The 16,130-nt window shown below is 41.5% G+C and overlaps 1 protein-coding gene across 11 annotated transcripts in view; it reads left to right on the plus strand.

Annotated features, from left to right (window-relative positions):
• The window catches only part of LOC308471843 (olfactory receptor 13H1-like), a 40,210-nt gene extending 24,294 nt beyond the window's left edge, over nucleotides 1–15,916 (plus strand). For 2 of the 11 annotated variants that reach the window (XR_013983172.1, XR_013983177.1), the window contains exon 2: nucleotides 808–1,060. Coding sequence is in view for 3 of the 11 variants with exons in the window: in XM_080996131.1 (XP_080852257.1) it covers nucleotides 12,854–12,893; nucleotides 14,001–14,938 (978 nt within the window). In the remaining 8 variants the exon portion in view is untranslated. Of the gene's footprint in view, nucleotides 1–807; nucleotides 1,061–12,308; nucleotides 12,894–14,000 lie in introns of those variants that run through there. The other 9 variants (XR_013983173.1, XR_013983178.1, XR_013983174.1 and 6 more) reach the window with 6 other exon arrangements.
• Nucleotides 15,917–16,130: the final 214 nt, after the last annotated feature.

Below are 16,130 nucleotides of genomic sequence, written 5' to 3' on the forward strand. Positions count from 1 at the left end.
GCGAAGCTCCGTCTGACTCCTCCCCTCCCCTACACCAGTTCAAGACCCGAGCTTTGCTCCACCTCTTCCTCTCCTGCTTCTGCTCCTTTCTCCTCCGGGTCCTCCTGTCCTCTGGGGTTACCTCCTTCCTACTTTCTTCGGAGGCGGATTCTTCTGACTCCTCCCCACCCTTCCGGCGGGCTTTAGGACCTGGCTCCCAATCCGGGTTTTCTGCTGGCCCGCGCGCCTCCACATTTGAACTTGGCGCGCGCGCCCAGCCGCCTACTTTCCTCCTAACGGCTACACTGCTCCCCTCACTGCTTTCTCCTTCAGGGAGGCTGGCCGGACCTGCTCTTCCCTCCGCCCCCCCACTCTCTGACGGAGGCGTGGTCAGTCCAGCCTCACTCTCTCCTCCTGCAGGAGGCTCTTGTTTTAATCCTTGGGATTCTTCCCTCCCGCTACGCTCGGGTGGGGAAGCTACCCCTGATTTCCAGCTGCCGCTTGGAGACTCCCCACTGGCCCCCCTTGCCCTGCCTCTGGGGGCCCCCTTCTGGGAATCCTCTGATTCGCTGGAGAGACTCATGGAATCTCTCTGATCACTGGCATACCCTCCTGAGCTCCCCTCAGATTGTTCCCCTTCGCTCTCCATCTCCTCCTTCCCCTGTGGCTCAGCCCCTGAGCCCATGACAATGTGTTTAACTGTTTTTGTTTTGTTTTGTTTTGTTAGTTTAATGTGTTAGTGTTATGTAGTGTTTTTGTATTGTATTGTATTGTTTTTGTAGTGTTTAAATTGTTGGAAAAGTAATAATTTTTTTTTTTTTTTTAAAGAAGATTGGAAGACGGGATTTGTAAAGGATAACAGCAAAGAGACAGAAAGATGGGACATGTGAACATCAAAGCAGCAGAAATATGAGATGATTGGACCCTTTCCTAACTCGAAGCATGGATACCCCCAACAAAAATTTAAAATTCAGCTAAATATTTGGAGTTTATTATGTATTGGTATAATTTGGAATTAATGTAATTTGGAATTAATGTGATTGGTTTATTAATTGGAAATTTAATAAAAATTATTAAAAAAAAAGAAAGAAAAAGAAATAGCATTTTTGGCAACACATTCATTTTAATTGCCGATATTTTTCCTAACATTGAGAGATTCATTCTGCTCCATATTTCTAAATCTCTTTTTACCTCAAACCAAATTTTTTCATAGTTATTTTTAAATAGGTTTCTTAACCAAATCCCTAAATATTTAACCTTTTTATGGACTTCAATCTCAATGTTTTGTTCTAATTCGGTTCTTCCTTCTTCCTTCATGTTTTAAACTAATAATTTAGTTTTATTCCTATTTAGCTTAAATCCTGCCACTTCCCCAAATTTCTGAATTTTTTCTATTACTTTTGGGAGTAAAGTTTTAGGTTCTTCCACTGTTATCACTAAGTCATCTGCATACGCTTTTAACTTGAATTCACTTTTCCCAGTTTTTTACACCTATATCTACTCTTATGTTTTTGGCAAGTACTTCCAAGACCAAAATAAACAACAATGGTGATAATGGGCATCCTTGTCTTGTTCCTTTTTGGATCTTACATTCATCTGTTATCACCTGATTTATTAGTTTGGCTTTTTGTTCTGAAGAGATTGCTGCTATTCTTTTTAAAAACTTAGAACTTCCTTCACTCTCTCTCTCTTTCTCCCCCTAATTTCCTCTCTCTCCTCTCTCTTTCTCCACCTCCCTCCCTCCTTCCCCCCTCCCCCTCTCTCTGTCTCTCTTTTTCTTTGTCTCCCTCTCCGTCCCTTATCTCACTCTTTTCGCTTTCTTTCTCCCTCTCCCCCATCTCTCTGTCTCCCTTCCTTCTCTCTCTCTCTTCTCCTTCCCTTCCTTCTCTCTCTCTTTCTCTCCCTTCATTTTCTCTCTCTCTTTTCCCTCTCTCTCTCTCCCTCCCTCCCTTCTCTCTCTTTCTGTCTTTCTCCCCCTTCCTTCTCACTCACTCTCTTTCCCGCTCTCTCCTAATTTCCTCTCTCTCTCTCTCCTCTCTCTCTCTCCCTCTCCCTCCCTTCTCTCTCCCTTTCTCTCTTCATTCTCTCTCTCTCTCTCTATTTGTCTCTATTTCTCGCTCTCTCCTAATTTCCTCTTTCTCTCTCTCCTCTATCTTTCTCCAGCCCCATCCCTTCTCTCTCTCTCTGCCGTTTGTCACTTTCTCTCTATCTCTCCCTTCCTACTCTCTCTCACTCCTTCTTCTCTCTCCCCGCTTCCTTCTTTCTCTGTCTCTGTCTCCCTTCCGTCGCTCTCCTCTCTCTCCCTTCTCTCTCCTTCCCTCCCTCTATCCCTCCTTTTCTATCTCTATCTCCTTTTCTATCTCTATCTCTATCTTTTCTATCTCTATCTCTTTCTCCCTCCTCATTATCTTTCTCCCTCTCTCTTTCTCCCTTCCTTCTCTCGCTCCATTCCTTCTCTCTCTTTTTCTCTCCCTCCCCTCCCTTAGAATCATAGAGTTGGAAGAGACCACAAGGGCCATCGAGTCCAACCCCCTGCCAAGCAGGAAACACCATCAGAGCACCCCTGACATATGGTTGTCAAGCCTCTGCTTAAAGACCTCCAAAGAAGGAGACTCCGCCACACTCCTTGGCAGCAAATTCCACTGTCGAACAGCTCTTACTGTCAGGAAGTTCTTCCTAATGTCTCTCTCCCCTTCTCTCTCTCTCTTTCTCTTTCTCCCTCTCCCTTCCTTCTCTCTCTCTCTCCCTCTCCCTCTCTCTCTCCCTCTCCCTTCCTTCTCTCATTATCTCTCTCTCTTTTCTTCTCTCGCTCTTTATCTCCTTTCATTTTCTCTCTCTCTCCCTCTCCCTCTCCCTCCCTTCTCTCTCTCTCTCTCTCTCTCTCTCTCTCTCCCCCTCTCTCTCTCCCTTCCTTCTCCCTCTCCCTTCCTTCTCTCCCTCTCTCTTTCTCTCTCCCCCCAAATTTCCTCTTTCTCTCTCTCTTTCTCTCTCTTCCTCTCCCGCCCTCTCTCTCTCTCTCCCTTCTCTCCTCTCTCTCCTTCCTTTCTCTTGCTCTCTCTCCGCTTCCTTCTTTCTTTCTCTCTCTGTCTCCCTTCCTTCTCTCTCTTCTTTCCTTCTCTGTCCCTGCCTCTTTCCCTTCCTTCTCTCTCTCTCCTTCTCTCTCTGTCTCTCCTTCCTTCTCTCTCTCCATTCCTTCTCCCTCTTTCTCGTCTCTCTCTCTCCCCTCCCTTCTCTCGTCACTCTCTACCCCTTCCTTCTCTCTCCTTCTCTCTCTCTTTTGTCCTTCTCCCTCTCTCTCTCTTTCTCCCTTCCTCCTCTCTCTTCATTCCTTCTCTCTCTCTCCCTTATCTATCTCTCTCTACCTCTCTCCCTTCATTTTCTCTCTCTTTCCTCTCTCCCTCCCTCCCTTCTCTCTCTCTTTCTCTTCCTTCCTTCTCACTCACTCTCTTTCTCGCTCTCCCCTCATTTCCTCTATCTCTCTCTCTCCTCTCTCTTTCTCCCTCTCCCTCCCTTCTCTCTCCCCCTCTCTCCCTCTCCCTCCCTCTCTTCTCTCTCTCTCTCTCTCTCTCTCTCTCTCTCTCTCTCTCTCTCTCTCTTTCTCTCCCTCACTGTCCCTTCTCTCTCTCTGCAGTCCTTCACTCTCTCTATCTCTCCCTTCCTTATCTCTCTGTCATCCTTCATTCTCTCGATCTCTCCCTTCCTACTCTCTCTCTCCTTCTTCTCTCTGTCTCTCTCCGCTTCCTTCTCTCTCTCTCTCTGTCTGTCTTTCTCCCTTCCTTCTCTCCATTCCTTCTCTTTCTCTCTCTCCCTCTCTTCCTTCTCTCTCTCCCCCTTCTCTTTCTCTTTCTCTCCTTCTATCTCTCTCTCTCTCATCCTTCTTTCTCTCTCTCTTTCTCCCTTCTTTCTCTCTCTCCTTCCTTCTCTCTCTCCCGCTCTTCCTTCAGTCTCTCTCTCCCTTTCATATGTCTCTTTCTCTCTTTCTCCCTCTCCCTCCCTTCTCTCTCTCCCTCGCTCCTTTTCTTCTCTCTCTCTGCCGTCCTTCACGCTCTCTCTGTCTCTCCCTTCCTACTCTCTATCTCTCTCCTTCTCTCTCTCATTCTCCATCTCTCTTTCTCTCTTCCTTCGCTTTCTCTCTCCCTTCCTTTCTTCTCTCTTTCCCTTCCTTCTGAGCTCTCCCCTTCTCTCTCTTTCCCTTTATTCTCCCTCTCTCTCTCTCCTTCTCTCTCTCTGTCTTTCTCCTTCCTTCTCTGTCTCTCTCCCCCTTCTCTCTCTCTCTCCTCCTTCTCTCTCTCCCTTCTCTTTCCTTCTCTCCCTCCCTCCCTTTTCTCTCCCTCTCTCTCTTCCTTCCTTCGCTTTCTCCTTCCCTCCCTCGCTTACTTCTATCTTTTTATCTCTCTCACTCATATTCGTCTTCTTTCTATGCAAGCACACCCACAATGGGCTGCACATGATTGGCTAATTCCGGAATTCTACTGTAACCCAATCAGGTTGTGGATTCGCTTCTATCTGGAGAATGATTGGGTGGTTCCTGCCAACCAATCATACTGCTGCATTATTCTAGGACCAATCCAGACTGCTGCATTCTGAATCCTATTGTTCTAGGACCAATCAGACTGCTGCAGTTTGTTTGTTTTTCATAAGATATTTATTAAGGTTTTCAAGATTTTACAAAACGCATAAAAAAAGAAAAAATACAAAGTAAAAATATTTAAAAACAATTCATTCCTTTCATTGCTTGACCTTCATTTGCTTATTTCTAGGACCTCCTCACACCTTCCTTTTTTGTATTCCAGTTCAGTTATTTCGTTCAGCAAATCCCTCCCCTCTTTATGTATCCTAGTCATTAATCACAAAAATATTGTAATTTTAGATTTTTACATATTAATAAACCCTTTTTTCATATTCCCTTGTAACCTTTCAGGTAAAGACCACTTAGTTTCTATCCAACATCATTCTAGCATTCATTAATTTTACAATATTTCTGTAGATAATCTTTGAACTTTTTCCAATCTTCCTCCATCGACTCTTCTCCCTGGTCTCGGATTCTGCCAGTCATTTCCGCCAATTCCATATAGTCCATCACCTTCATCTGCCATTCTTCCAAGGTGGGTAGGTCTTGTGTCTTCCAATACTTTGCAATAAGTATTCTTGCTGCTGTTGTGGCATACATAAAGAAAGTTCTGTCCCTCTTTGGCACCAATTGGCCGACTATGCCCAGGAGAAAGGCCTCTGGTTTCTTCAAGAAGGTATATTTAAATACCTTTTTCAATTCATTATATATCATTTCCCAGAAAGCCTTAATCTTTGGGCACGTCCACCAAAGGTGAAAGAAAGTACCTTCATTTTCTTTACATTTCCAACATTTGTTATCGGGCGCATGGTAAATTTTTGCAAGCTTGACTGGTGTCATGTACCACCTGTATATCATTTTCATAATATTCTCTCTTAGGGCATTACATACCTGTGGTCCACAACTGTTCCCAGTCAGCAAACATAATATTATATCCTAGATCTTGTGCCCATTTAATCATAGCAGATTTCATGGTTTCATCCTGAGTATTCCATTTCAACAACAAGTTATACATTCTTGACAAAATCTTAGTATTGGATTCTAACAATTCTATTTCCAATTTTGATTTTTCCACCTGGAAGCCAATTTTCTTATCCAAATTATATGCCTCCATTATCTGATAATAATGAAGCCAGTCCCGCACTTTATCTTTTAATTTTTCAAAGCTCTGCAATTTCAATTTGTCTCCTTCTTGTTCCAAAATTTCCCAATATTTCGGCCATTTGGCCTCCATATTGAGCCTTTTCTGAGCCTTTGCTTCCATCAGTGACAACCACCTAGGGGTTTTATTTTCCAGTAAGTCCTTGTATCTTATTCAGACATTTAACAATGCTTTTCTGACAATATGGTTTTTAAATGCTTTATGTGCTTTAACCTTGTCATACCACAAATATGCATGCCACCCAAAAACATTGTTGAATCCTTCTAAATCCAAAATGTCTGTGTTCTCAAGAAGCAGCCATTCTTTCAACCAGCAGAATGCTGCTGATTCATAATAAAGTTTAAGGTCTGGCAGGGCAAATCCACCTCTATCCTTTGCATCGGTTAATATTTTAAATTTTATTCTAGGCTTTTTGCCCTGCCAGACGAATTTAGAAATGTCTCTCTGCCACTTCTTGAAACAGTCCATTTTGTCCACAATTTGCAATGATTGAAACAGAAATAACATTCTTGGCAATACATTCATCTTTATAACAGCAATTCGACCTAGCAAGGAAAGCTTCAAGTTTGACCATATCTCTAAATCCTTTTTCACTTCTGACCAACATTTCTCATAATTGTCTTTAAATAAGTTTAAGTTCTTAGCAGTCATGTTAACCCCCAAGTATTTTACTTTCTTAACCAATGTTAAACCTGTCTCCTTCTGAAACCTCTCTTTCTCAATTGATGTTAAATTTTTCTCAAGCACCTTGGTTTTCAACTTGTTCAACTTAAATCCTGCCACATGACCAAATTCCTGAATCAATTCTAAGACTCTTAGTACTAGATTCTGGCTCCTGTAGTGTCAATACTAAATCGTCTGCAAAAGCTTTCAATTTGTACTGTTTGGCTCCGACCTGTATACCTTTAATCAAACGGTCCCTTCTAATCATATTTAGCAAAACCTCCAGGACCGAAATGAAAAGCAATGGGGAAATTGGGCAGCCTTGTCGTGTCCCTTTCTCTATCTTAAATTCCTCTGTTACCACATTATTAACTATTAGCTCAGCTTTTTGTTCTGAATATATTGCACTTATACCATTTTCAAACCCTTGGCCAACTCCCATCCCCTGAAGATTTTTCTTCATGAAACTCCAAGAAATATTATCAAAGGCTTTCTCCACATCAACAAAAATTAAAACTGCTTTGGTATTGATATTCACTTGCAACATCTCCAAAATGTCAATTATATTCCTCGTGTTGTCAGACAAGTGTCTACCTGGGAGAAAGCCGGCTTGGTCTTTATGGATCTCTTCTACTAATACCTTTTTTAACCTTTTAGCCAAAATATCTGCAAAAATTTTGTAATCCACATTGAGCAGGGATATGGGGCGGTAGTTCTTAAGTTGCGTCTTTTCAGCCTCATTTTTCGGTATTAGTGTAATATAAGCTTCTTTCCATGACTCTAGCGCTTTTTCCCCCTCCAAGATTTCATTACAAACCTCCTTTAGTGGTTGAATTATCCAGTCCTACAAAGATCTATAGTATTTGGAGGTTAAACCATCTGGCCCTGGAGATTTGCCCAACTGCATGTTCTGGATGGCACCTTCCACCTCCTGTTCTGTTATTTTATAGTTCAACATTAGCTTATTTTCTTGAGAGATTTTTTGAAGCCCATTTGTTTTTAAAAATTTGTCTAAATCGCACTCTTTCTGTGGCCCTTGTGTGTATAGCTGTTTGAAGTACCTCTGGAAACATTTTCTAATTTCCCCTGGATTCTGGATGTTCTTTCCTTCCACTTCCAAGTTGGTAATAGTGTTAAGTTTTTGTTTTTTTTTCATTTGCCAAGCTAACAGTTTTCCACATTTGTTAGCCGATTCAAATGTCCTTTGTTTCATCTGTTTAATTTTCCATTCTATTTCCTGATTCATCATCTTCATATATTGAACTTGGTATAACTTTATTTCTCTCAGAATCTCTTGTGATTTTGGTTTCGCTCTCAGTTTCTTCTCCCCCTCTTTTATTTTTTCCAAAATTTTGTCTTTTTTCTCATTTTGGGTTCTCTTCTTTATTGCATTTTGTTGAATTAGAAACCCTCTCATAACTGCCTTGCTTGCGTCCCAGATTACTCTTTTTTCCATGGTAGTGTTCATATTTATCTCAAAATAGTCTCTCAAGGTTTTTTGGGCCTTCTTGGTAACTTCTTGATCTCTAAACAGGGTGTCATTCATCCTCCATCTGAAGGAACCGGTAGGTGTTAATTTCATCTCCATTTTCACAGCATTATGGTCGGAGCAGGTTTTAGGGCAAATTTCCACTTTTCGAGTTTTAGGTGCCAGTCCTCTAGTAATCCAAATTTGGTCTATTCTTGTCCATGTCATTTTGGCTTCAGAGAAGAAGGTTCCCTCCCTAGCCAGGGGGTTCTTTATTCTCCAAATGTCAATCAAGTCCATATTGTCAGTCATCTCAAAAAAGGTTTTTGGTAGTCTGCCATCTTTGGTAACTACCTGTCTCTGCAACTTGTCCATGTTTGTGGATACCACTCCATTCATGTCTCCCATCATTATAATGTTGTAATCCATATAGTCCAACAATGTCTCATGCAACTTCTTAAAAAATTCAGATTTCCCCTCATTTGGAGTGTATACTCCTACTATCAGAAATTTTTCTCCTTGTGTTTGAATTTCAATTGCCACATATCTTCCTTGATCATCTTTAAAAATAAATTTAGGCGATAGGCTCTCTTTCGCATAAATCACAACTCCTCTCTTTTTGACTTTGTCCGATGAAATAAACTCCTGGCCCAATCTTTTATTAATCAGTACTTTCCTATGGAGCCTTATCACATGTGTTTCCTGCAAACAAATCAAGTCCAATTGTTCCTTTTTCAATAAATGAAAGACTTTTTTCCTTTTCTCCGGGGAATTAAATCCATGAATATTCCAACTTAATAGTTGCAGGGACATGGTGTATTTATTTTACTTTTCCTCCAACTGCACCAAGTAAATGCTCTTGTTCTGTTGGTGGTATCACCTTCTCTAGCTTGTCCAATCCCAAAGGTAGTGATACTATGTCCTGTATTCCTGATTTTAAAGCTCTTGGCTCTTTTCCAGTTTCTTTTTGTAAGTCTTCTTCGTAATCTTTCAGAAATGTTTCTTTATGTTCCACTGATCTTATTTTGAACTTTTTCCCTTTAAAGGTAAAAGATAGGCCTTGAGGGAATTCCCACCTAAAGATGATTCTATTTGCTCTTAGCAGGGCCACCAAGTCTCCGTAGTTAGACCTGAGATCCAAGAGATGTTTAGGGATGTCCTTAAATATCTCCACTTTTGATCCCTTTATTTCCAAGGTCTTCTGAAAGTGCAAGCTCAATATTCTGTCTCTCTCCTCTCTTGATTGGAGGGTAATCAAACAGTCTCTCACCCTGTTCTTTCTCCCCCCTCTTCCAAGTCTAAAGGCACTTAGTATCTTGAAGTCTGGCTTGTCTGGTTCTAGGTCCCAAAAGTCAGTAAATTCCTGCGTAAGAAAGTCACTCAGGTTGTCTTTCTCAAGTTCAGGTACAGCCCTGACCCTTAGATTTGTCTGTTTTTCTTTCAATTCGATCATAGACAGCGATGACTTATGATCCTCCAGCTGCTTACATATCGGTGGAATCTTTTCCTCTATCTTTTCCTCTACAGCCAATGCTTTCTGCTTGGCCTCTTCAGCTGTTTTTCGATTCAAAGTAGATTCCTGCAGCAGTTTCTCAATAGATTCTGTATTTGAATTCACCTTCTGCCCCAAGTTGTTAATGCTTGTTGTATTTTGATCAATTTTAGTTGTCGCTTCAGCCACTTGTTTACTCTACTTTTCCAAAGATTCAAAAAATTTATCTAAGGCTGAAGATAAACCCCCTTCAGCTGCCATTCCTTTGGATGCCACCTGGGCTGAACCTTCCCCTGGTGGGGCAGGAAGGCTGGGTGCTGACGGTCTACGCTGCTGCTGTCTAATTTTACCAGATCTTGTTGTTTTTTCCTGAGTCGAGTCTGCCATAACACTTTAACTAAGAGTCAAGGTCGGTCCCACGCTTGCTTATTTGTGGTGGAAAATTCCCCTTTAGTATAGCCAATTTAAAGTGGAAAATTCCCTGGCCAGTTGTAGTAATTTCAAAGTTCCTCTAGGGGGACACAGCAGCAGTTCCAAATTGTAAAAATAAAATAGCTATTCCAGCTTTCAAAGATCCCCCCTTAGCCGCAAAGGGCAACAGTTTCAAGTCCAGTGGAGCTTTTCAAAATCAAAGTATCCCTCTCGCAGAGCTAACTGTCAGAAAGTTGCATTGTCTTTTGACAGCGTGTTTCCCAATACGGCAATATCAATGTCCCTTGACAGTCCATTCCCAGGCATTAAGTGATGGTCTTAGTTCACTTTCTCTCTTCTTTTGTGGGCAAAACTTACTTCCCCTTCTCCCTCCCCTCTCCCGCACCACAGGGAGGGAGTTCTCTTTTTATTGATGTAGGATTTAAGTCTTTTTCAACGCAGTTTCAAGCTCTTTGCTTTTGACAGTCTTTGCTTTGATCTATTTACATAAAAGGAAGGCGGACTTCCTGTTTACACCTTCCCGCTTCGGTGCCAAATTAGCCCTTTTTTCCTTAAGTCCCCCAATCTTCGGTCTTAACCTACTCACGGGTAGTTGTTTCTTAGCCGAATTGTCACAGGAAAAAGGTCGGCGCTCTCCGGCAACAGCTGCGCGGCTTCACTCCACGGAAGAAGCAGTTGACTCTCAGCATCGCGCCAAACTCCCCGCTCCGTTCCTGAACTCTTTCCAGGGTTCCCTCGCGAGTTGGGGGGGCGCTAAGGGTACCCGCTGAGTCCCACGGTCACAGCTACACCCGCCTGTGATTTTCGAAGGGGTCCCCGCTTCGCCGTAGCGGCACGACCCGATTTCCGCGGAGCTATTCCCTCGAGACTAGAGGGAATCCGCCATTGCCGATGGCGCCGCCTCCGGAAGTCCAGACTGCTGCAGTTTGGATCCTATTCAACTCAGTACATAACACAATTGAAAGAAGCCCAAAGCTTATTTGTCTTCTTTCTATGCACATGGAAGCAAAAACAACCTGTTTTATTTTGTTCAGGCTTCTTTCATTTCGCTTTGAGATTTTTGGATGCACAGCGAAAGAACCTGAAACCAAGTGCAAGTGAAAGATGCCCAAGCAAAGCTTATTCGTCTTCTTTTTATGCATATTGAACCAAAAAGAATCTGTTTTCCTTTGTTCGGGATTCTTTCACTTCGCTTTGCGATTTTTGGGTGCACAGCCATAGAACCTGAAACCTGGTTGATATCCAATCAATTGATATCCAATCAAAGCTTATTCGTCTTCTTTTTGTGCATATTGAACCAAAAGGAATCTGTTTTGACATAACGAGTTAGAAGGAGGGGAGGGAGAGAAAGAGAGAGAGAAAAGGAAGGAGAGAGATAGAGAGAGGGATGGGAGAGAGAGAAGAAAGGGAGAGAGAGAGAGAGAGAAAGGTGGAGAAAGAAAGAGAGAAGAGGAGAGGGAGAGTGAGAAAGATAGAAGAAAGGAAGAGAGAGAGAGATGGAGAAAGAAAAAGAGAAGAGGGAGGGAGAGAAGAAAGGGAGAGAGAGAGACGAAAGAGAGAGAAAGAGAGAGAGAGAAAAGGAAGGAGAGAGATAGAGGTACAGAGAGGGAAGGGAAAGGGAGAGGTAGAGAGAGAGAGAAGGAAGGGGAGAGAGAGAGAGAGGAAAGGGAGAGAGAGAGAGAGATAAGAAATGGAGAGAACGAGAGAAAGATCAGGGAGAGAGGAAGAGAGATAGAGAGAAGGAAGTAAGCAGAGAGAGAGAGAAGGAAGGGAAGAGAGAGAAAGAGTGAAAGTGAAGGTGAACGATTTAGTTGAATACTGCTACTACACAGATACTGTGATACTACACAGATCCCTTGAAACTTTCAGTAGTTTTATCAAATTTGGTTGCTGTTTTGGGGGCGTGTCCCATGGAATTTCTCAGATGTTTCCTTGGAGAAGAACCTTCAATATCACTTTGCATTTATCTTGAGCTGAAACTAATGGCATCCTCAATCCTACCAACAGAAAATGTCCTGGTGTAACACCAACTGAGTCTGCCCATAGTTCAGGAACCTGAGTGAATTTATCTGATAGTGTAGAAGCCCAGAGTACCTCAATATTACTGTTGTGTACAATTATGTTCTAATGGATTATTGAATATTACTTCATTTGATATGTTGCTTATTTTAAAGTTATTATTTTATTATGACCTTGTTGTATTGGATCAGATTATAAGGTGTGTGATCTTTGTTGTATATTTCGTTGTTGTAAACTGCCTTGTGTAATACAGAAAGGAAATATACAAATTAAAAGTGAACTGAAATGAAAAAATAGAGGAAAGTCACATCAGGCCAGCTTCAACTAACCTGATGTGCCAGCAAAAGCCCATGCAAGGACTTCCGCTAGCCCAAAGTCAGGTTTCCCCATTCACCCCACAAGTACCTCTGCACCTCCATCATATCCATTCTGGAAGGTCAGGAGAACCCCCAGAACAGCATGGGGGGGAGATTGTTCCAACTGACAAAGTGCGATGCTTACACTGATGGAAAGATCATAATAATACAACACTGAAATATTTCCTCCCATTCTTTCAGTCTGTCATTGATATTTTAGTGCTGTAAATTTAAGAAGCTATTGAGCCAAATGTTTGGTACTTTTTTCATCAGAAAAAAATCTGATATAGCAATTACCAAATTCAAGGGTTCAGGAGTTCAGAACTTGAGTGAATTTCTGCAACACAATGTGCACTTTTAAGAAGCCTAGATAAAAGTCATATTATCCTTTTCAGTTTATGTTTGATATTTTGGTGTTGCAAATTCTTAGAAGTTGCTTCTAGCTTCTGCTCTTCTTCATTAATTATCCTCATGGGATGTGGTCCCTCTGGGATCTCATAAACAGTTCTGAATTTCCAACATAAGATCATGGATTTAAAAATGTTTGGAGATAATATAAATACTTTGGCAATACCATAAAAATGTAAATCTTAATTGGTTCCGACAAAACTATGTTTTGTTCTTAGCCAGATGAAGATTCTACAACACTAGTGAGTCATCTAAAGATTTAAATTTCAATAAGTAGGACTAAGTTAAAACGGATGTTTGCTGAATGTTCAAGCGCATTCACAGTGGAGTGATTTTTTTGAGAGGTAAGTGTGATAAAAAGTTTTGAAGATGTGTTTGACGCTTTTTCTAGTAAACAGTTGTATATGGTCTTTCAATATAGAAGGAGACCCTTATGGTAGACAGATATTCCATAAAATATAAGAGTGACGAAGAGTATCTTTTTGAGTTGAAAATCTACATGCACTAATTCAGGACCTAAAGAATACACTTAGAGATATTTTATATGGTTGCTTCATCTCCCCAAATACACTGTGATGCAAACATGTTGTTAGAGCCTTGTTTCAGATTATTATTATTATTATTATTATTATTATTATTATTATTGTTATTTACTGCACTTTCTATCTCTTGTTTTTGTGAAACACCTTCAGTGTGTCAAAGTCAAAGAGCAGGAGAAAAATCTCCTAAGGAAATACTACAAACAAACAAACAAACAAACAAATGTTTTAGTTTGCTCCTTGTGAGTAAAGCTAGCAAGTGTGAAAGGAGTGGGGGAGGTTTGGTTTGAATGCAAATGAAGAAAGGGAAAATGAAGAAAGGGAAAATGCAAATGAAGAAAGGGAAAATACCCTCTATGCTTTCCTAATTACACAGAGCCAATTGAATTTTTTAATCTGCTATCAAATGTTAGTCAGTTTGCAGTACAACCTGGTGAATGTTAATGTATCACCTAAATTAGATTATATGCCTGTTGTCTTTGTCCATGGAGTTTTCTTGGCAGGTATACTGGAGTGGCTTGCGGTTCCTGCTCCAGGTGGATCACGTTTGGTCAAAACTCTCCACTATGACCTGTCCATCTTGGGTGGCCCTGCACGGCATAGCTCATAGCTTCTCTGAGTTATTCAAGCCCCTTCGCCACGACAAGGCAGTGATCCATGAAGGGGATCTGATCTGGTCCATGGGGTCACGAAGAGTCGGACACGACTAAACGACCAAACAACAACAAAATTAGATTAATCAACAAAAGCTTTACATTTTGCCTTTCATTAGTGGCTGGGACTTAGTCATGATCTCTACACATGAACTTTTAATTTGTTTTCCATTTATAACATTTCACAACTGAGGAAATAAACAGAAGGGCTGGAATGTCGTACATGAGGTCCAATGATATTTGATATCACTTTTTACAGGTAACATGGAAGAATGGGGCAACACAACTGCAGTGACTGAATTTGTTCTAATAGGCCTCTCCAGAAACCCCAAAGCACGTGCTGTTTTGTTTATTCTCTTCTTGCTGATGTACGTGGTTGCTGTAGCTGGGAATGGACTTATTGTGGTGCTCATTGTGATGGATTCGCACCTCCATACACCCATGTATTTCTTCCTCAGCAACCTCTCCCTCATTGATGTTTGCTATGTCACCACCTCTGTCCCACAGATGCTGGCCCACTGCTTCACAGACAGGCCCACAATCCCCAAGGGCAGATGTTTTGCACAAATGAGCATTGCTCTGTTTTTGGCAGTGGCCAAGTGCCTTTTGCTAGCAATGATGGCGTATGACCGTCTTGTGGCAATATGCTACCCTCTACGTTACAGCTTAATCATGAGCCAAAAGTTGTGCATCTCTCTGGCAGTCAGCCTGTGGTCTAGCTCTTTCCTCCTGACCATTGTTCCCTTTTTCAGTATGCAGGCACGCTTGTGTGGGCCCAATGTGGTGAATCATTTCAAATGTGAGCTCCAGGCAGTGTTGAAATTGGCCTGCTCTAATACCCAAGCCAGTGGAGTCAGCATGATGGTAACCAGTGTCTTCACTCTGGTGTTCCCCTTCTCCTTTGTTTTGGTGACCTATGGTCGCATTGGTGTCGCTGTTCTGCGTATCCGCTCATCACAAGGCCGTAGTAAGGCCTTGTCAACCTGTGGTTCTCATCTGGCTGTGGTGGGAATTTTCTATGGCACAACCTTGGCCATGTACCTCAGGCCTCAAGCCAAAGTCACTGACAAGGAAAAAGTAATGGCTGTGTTTTATGGGGTCGTCACTCCCATGCTCAATCCCATGATCTACAGCCTGAGGAACAGGGATGTGAAAGGAGCCCTGTGGAGAGCAATTGGAAGGAAAGTGGAGGAATAAAGCACTTCAGAAATTAAATTCTATATTGATAGATAGATATCAGCAGGAATACGTAAAGTGTTTTGTTATTCTGCAAATGGGTGGAGTTCAAAGTAGTGCTAAGGAGATCATTCCATCAGTGTAAGAATTTCTGCTTGTCTGAAGGGAAGGATTTCCACTTCAATGTGCTTCTCTGGAGCAGAATGGGGGGGCCTGCCCATTTGCACTAGCATGAGTCATGCTGACTCCCACTAGCACAACTTATTTAATTGAATCTAGTCCAATATTTTTATTGCTGCTGGTGGTTATGGTGGCAATATAGCTTCTCATAGTGAGGAAAGGAAAATATTTAACTGTACCCCAAGCAGTTTACAAATCTAACTATAGGCATGGGCTGGGGGAACCTGTGGTCCTCCAGCTGTTTTTGGACTCCAACTATCATCAGTCCCAGCTAGCATTGCCAGTGTGATCAGGGAAGATGGGAGCTGTATTCCAGCAACATCAGGAGGCCCCCAGGTTCTCCATCTTTGCTTGAGTAAAAGAGTAAAAGGCAAGGAAAGGCAAGGATATTTACAGTTTCTTCTCTGCAGATTTCTTGACATCCTCTTTCCAAAAATTGTATGATCTCAGAAGCAGTTTTATTTTTTCAATCACAACTAGTAAGAGATTGGTTTTTGGTTTTTGGTTTGCTTTTCCTTCCTTCTTTCTCTTGGGGAGCATTGTTTCCTAGCTTGTCTTCAGAAATTCTCCATTAAAACACACTTTTTAGGCCAGCTAACCAAATGTTAAAAATTTAAATCACCATTTAAATCACCATGTTGTAGTATCATTTAAACTTGAGTGGTACATGATGTGCATAAAATGTTTTTTGTAAGATTAAACCATATTAAACATCTTTCACAGTAAGCAAAGTCCAACTCTTCTAGTTACCATGTGAAAGATCTATCACACAACCCTCAGAAGTACCATTTTCGGCCATCAAATAAATTATTTACATATTCAGAGTACAAACAATTTGTATTAAATTGTCTATGTATTAAATAAATTTATTATATATAAATATCTTCCTCTCCAAGTCCTTAGAATTATTTCCCTCTTATTTTACCTTTAGCTATGAATTCCTTGCTTCAGTTTCTGTTATTCTACCAATATGGCTGTGGGGCTAAAAGAGTATCAGTTGATTATATAGAATAGGTATGTCCAACTTCAAGTA

Source organism: Podarcis pityusensis (assembly GCF_964106645.2).
Source record: "Podarcis pityusensis genome assembly, chromosome: 2".
NCBI lineage: Eukaryota > Metazoa > Chordata > Lepidosauria > Squamata > Lacertidae > Podarcis > Podarcis pityusensis.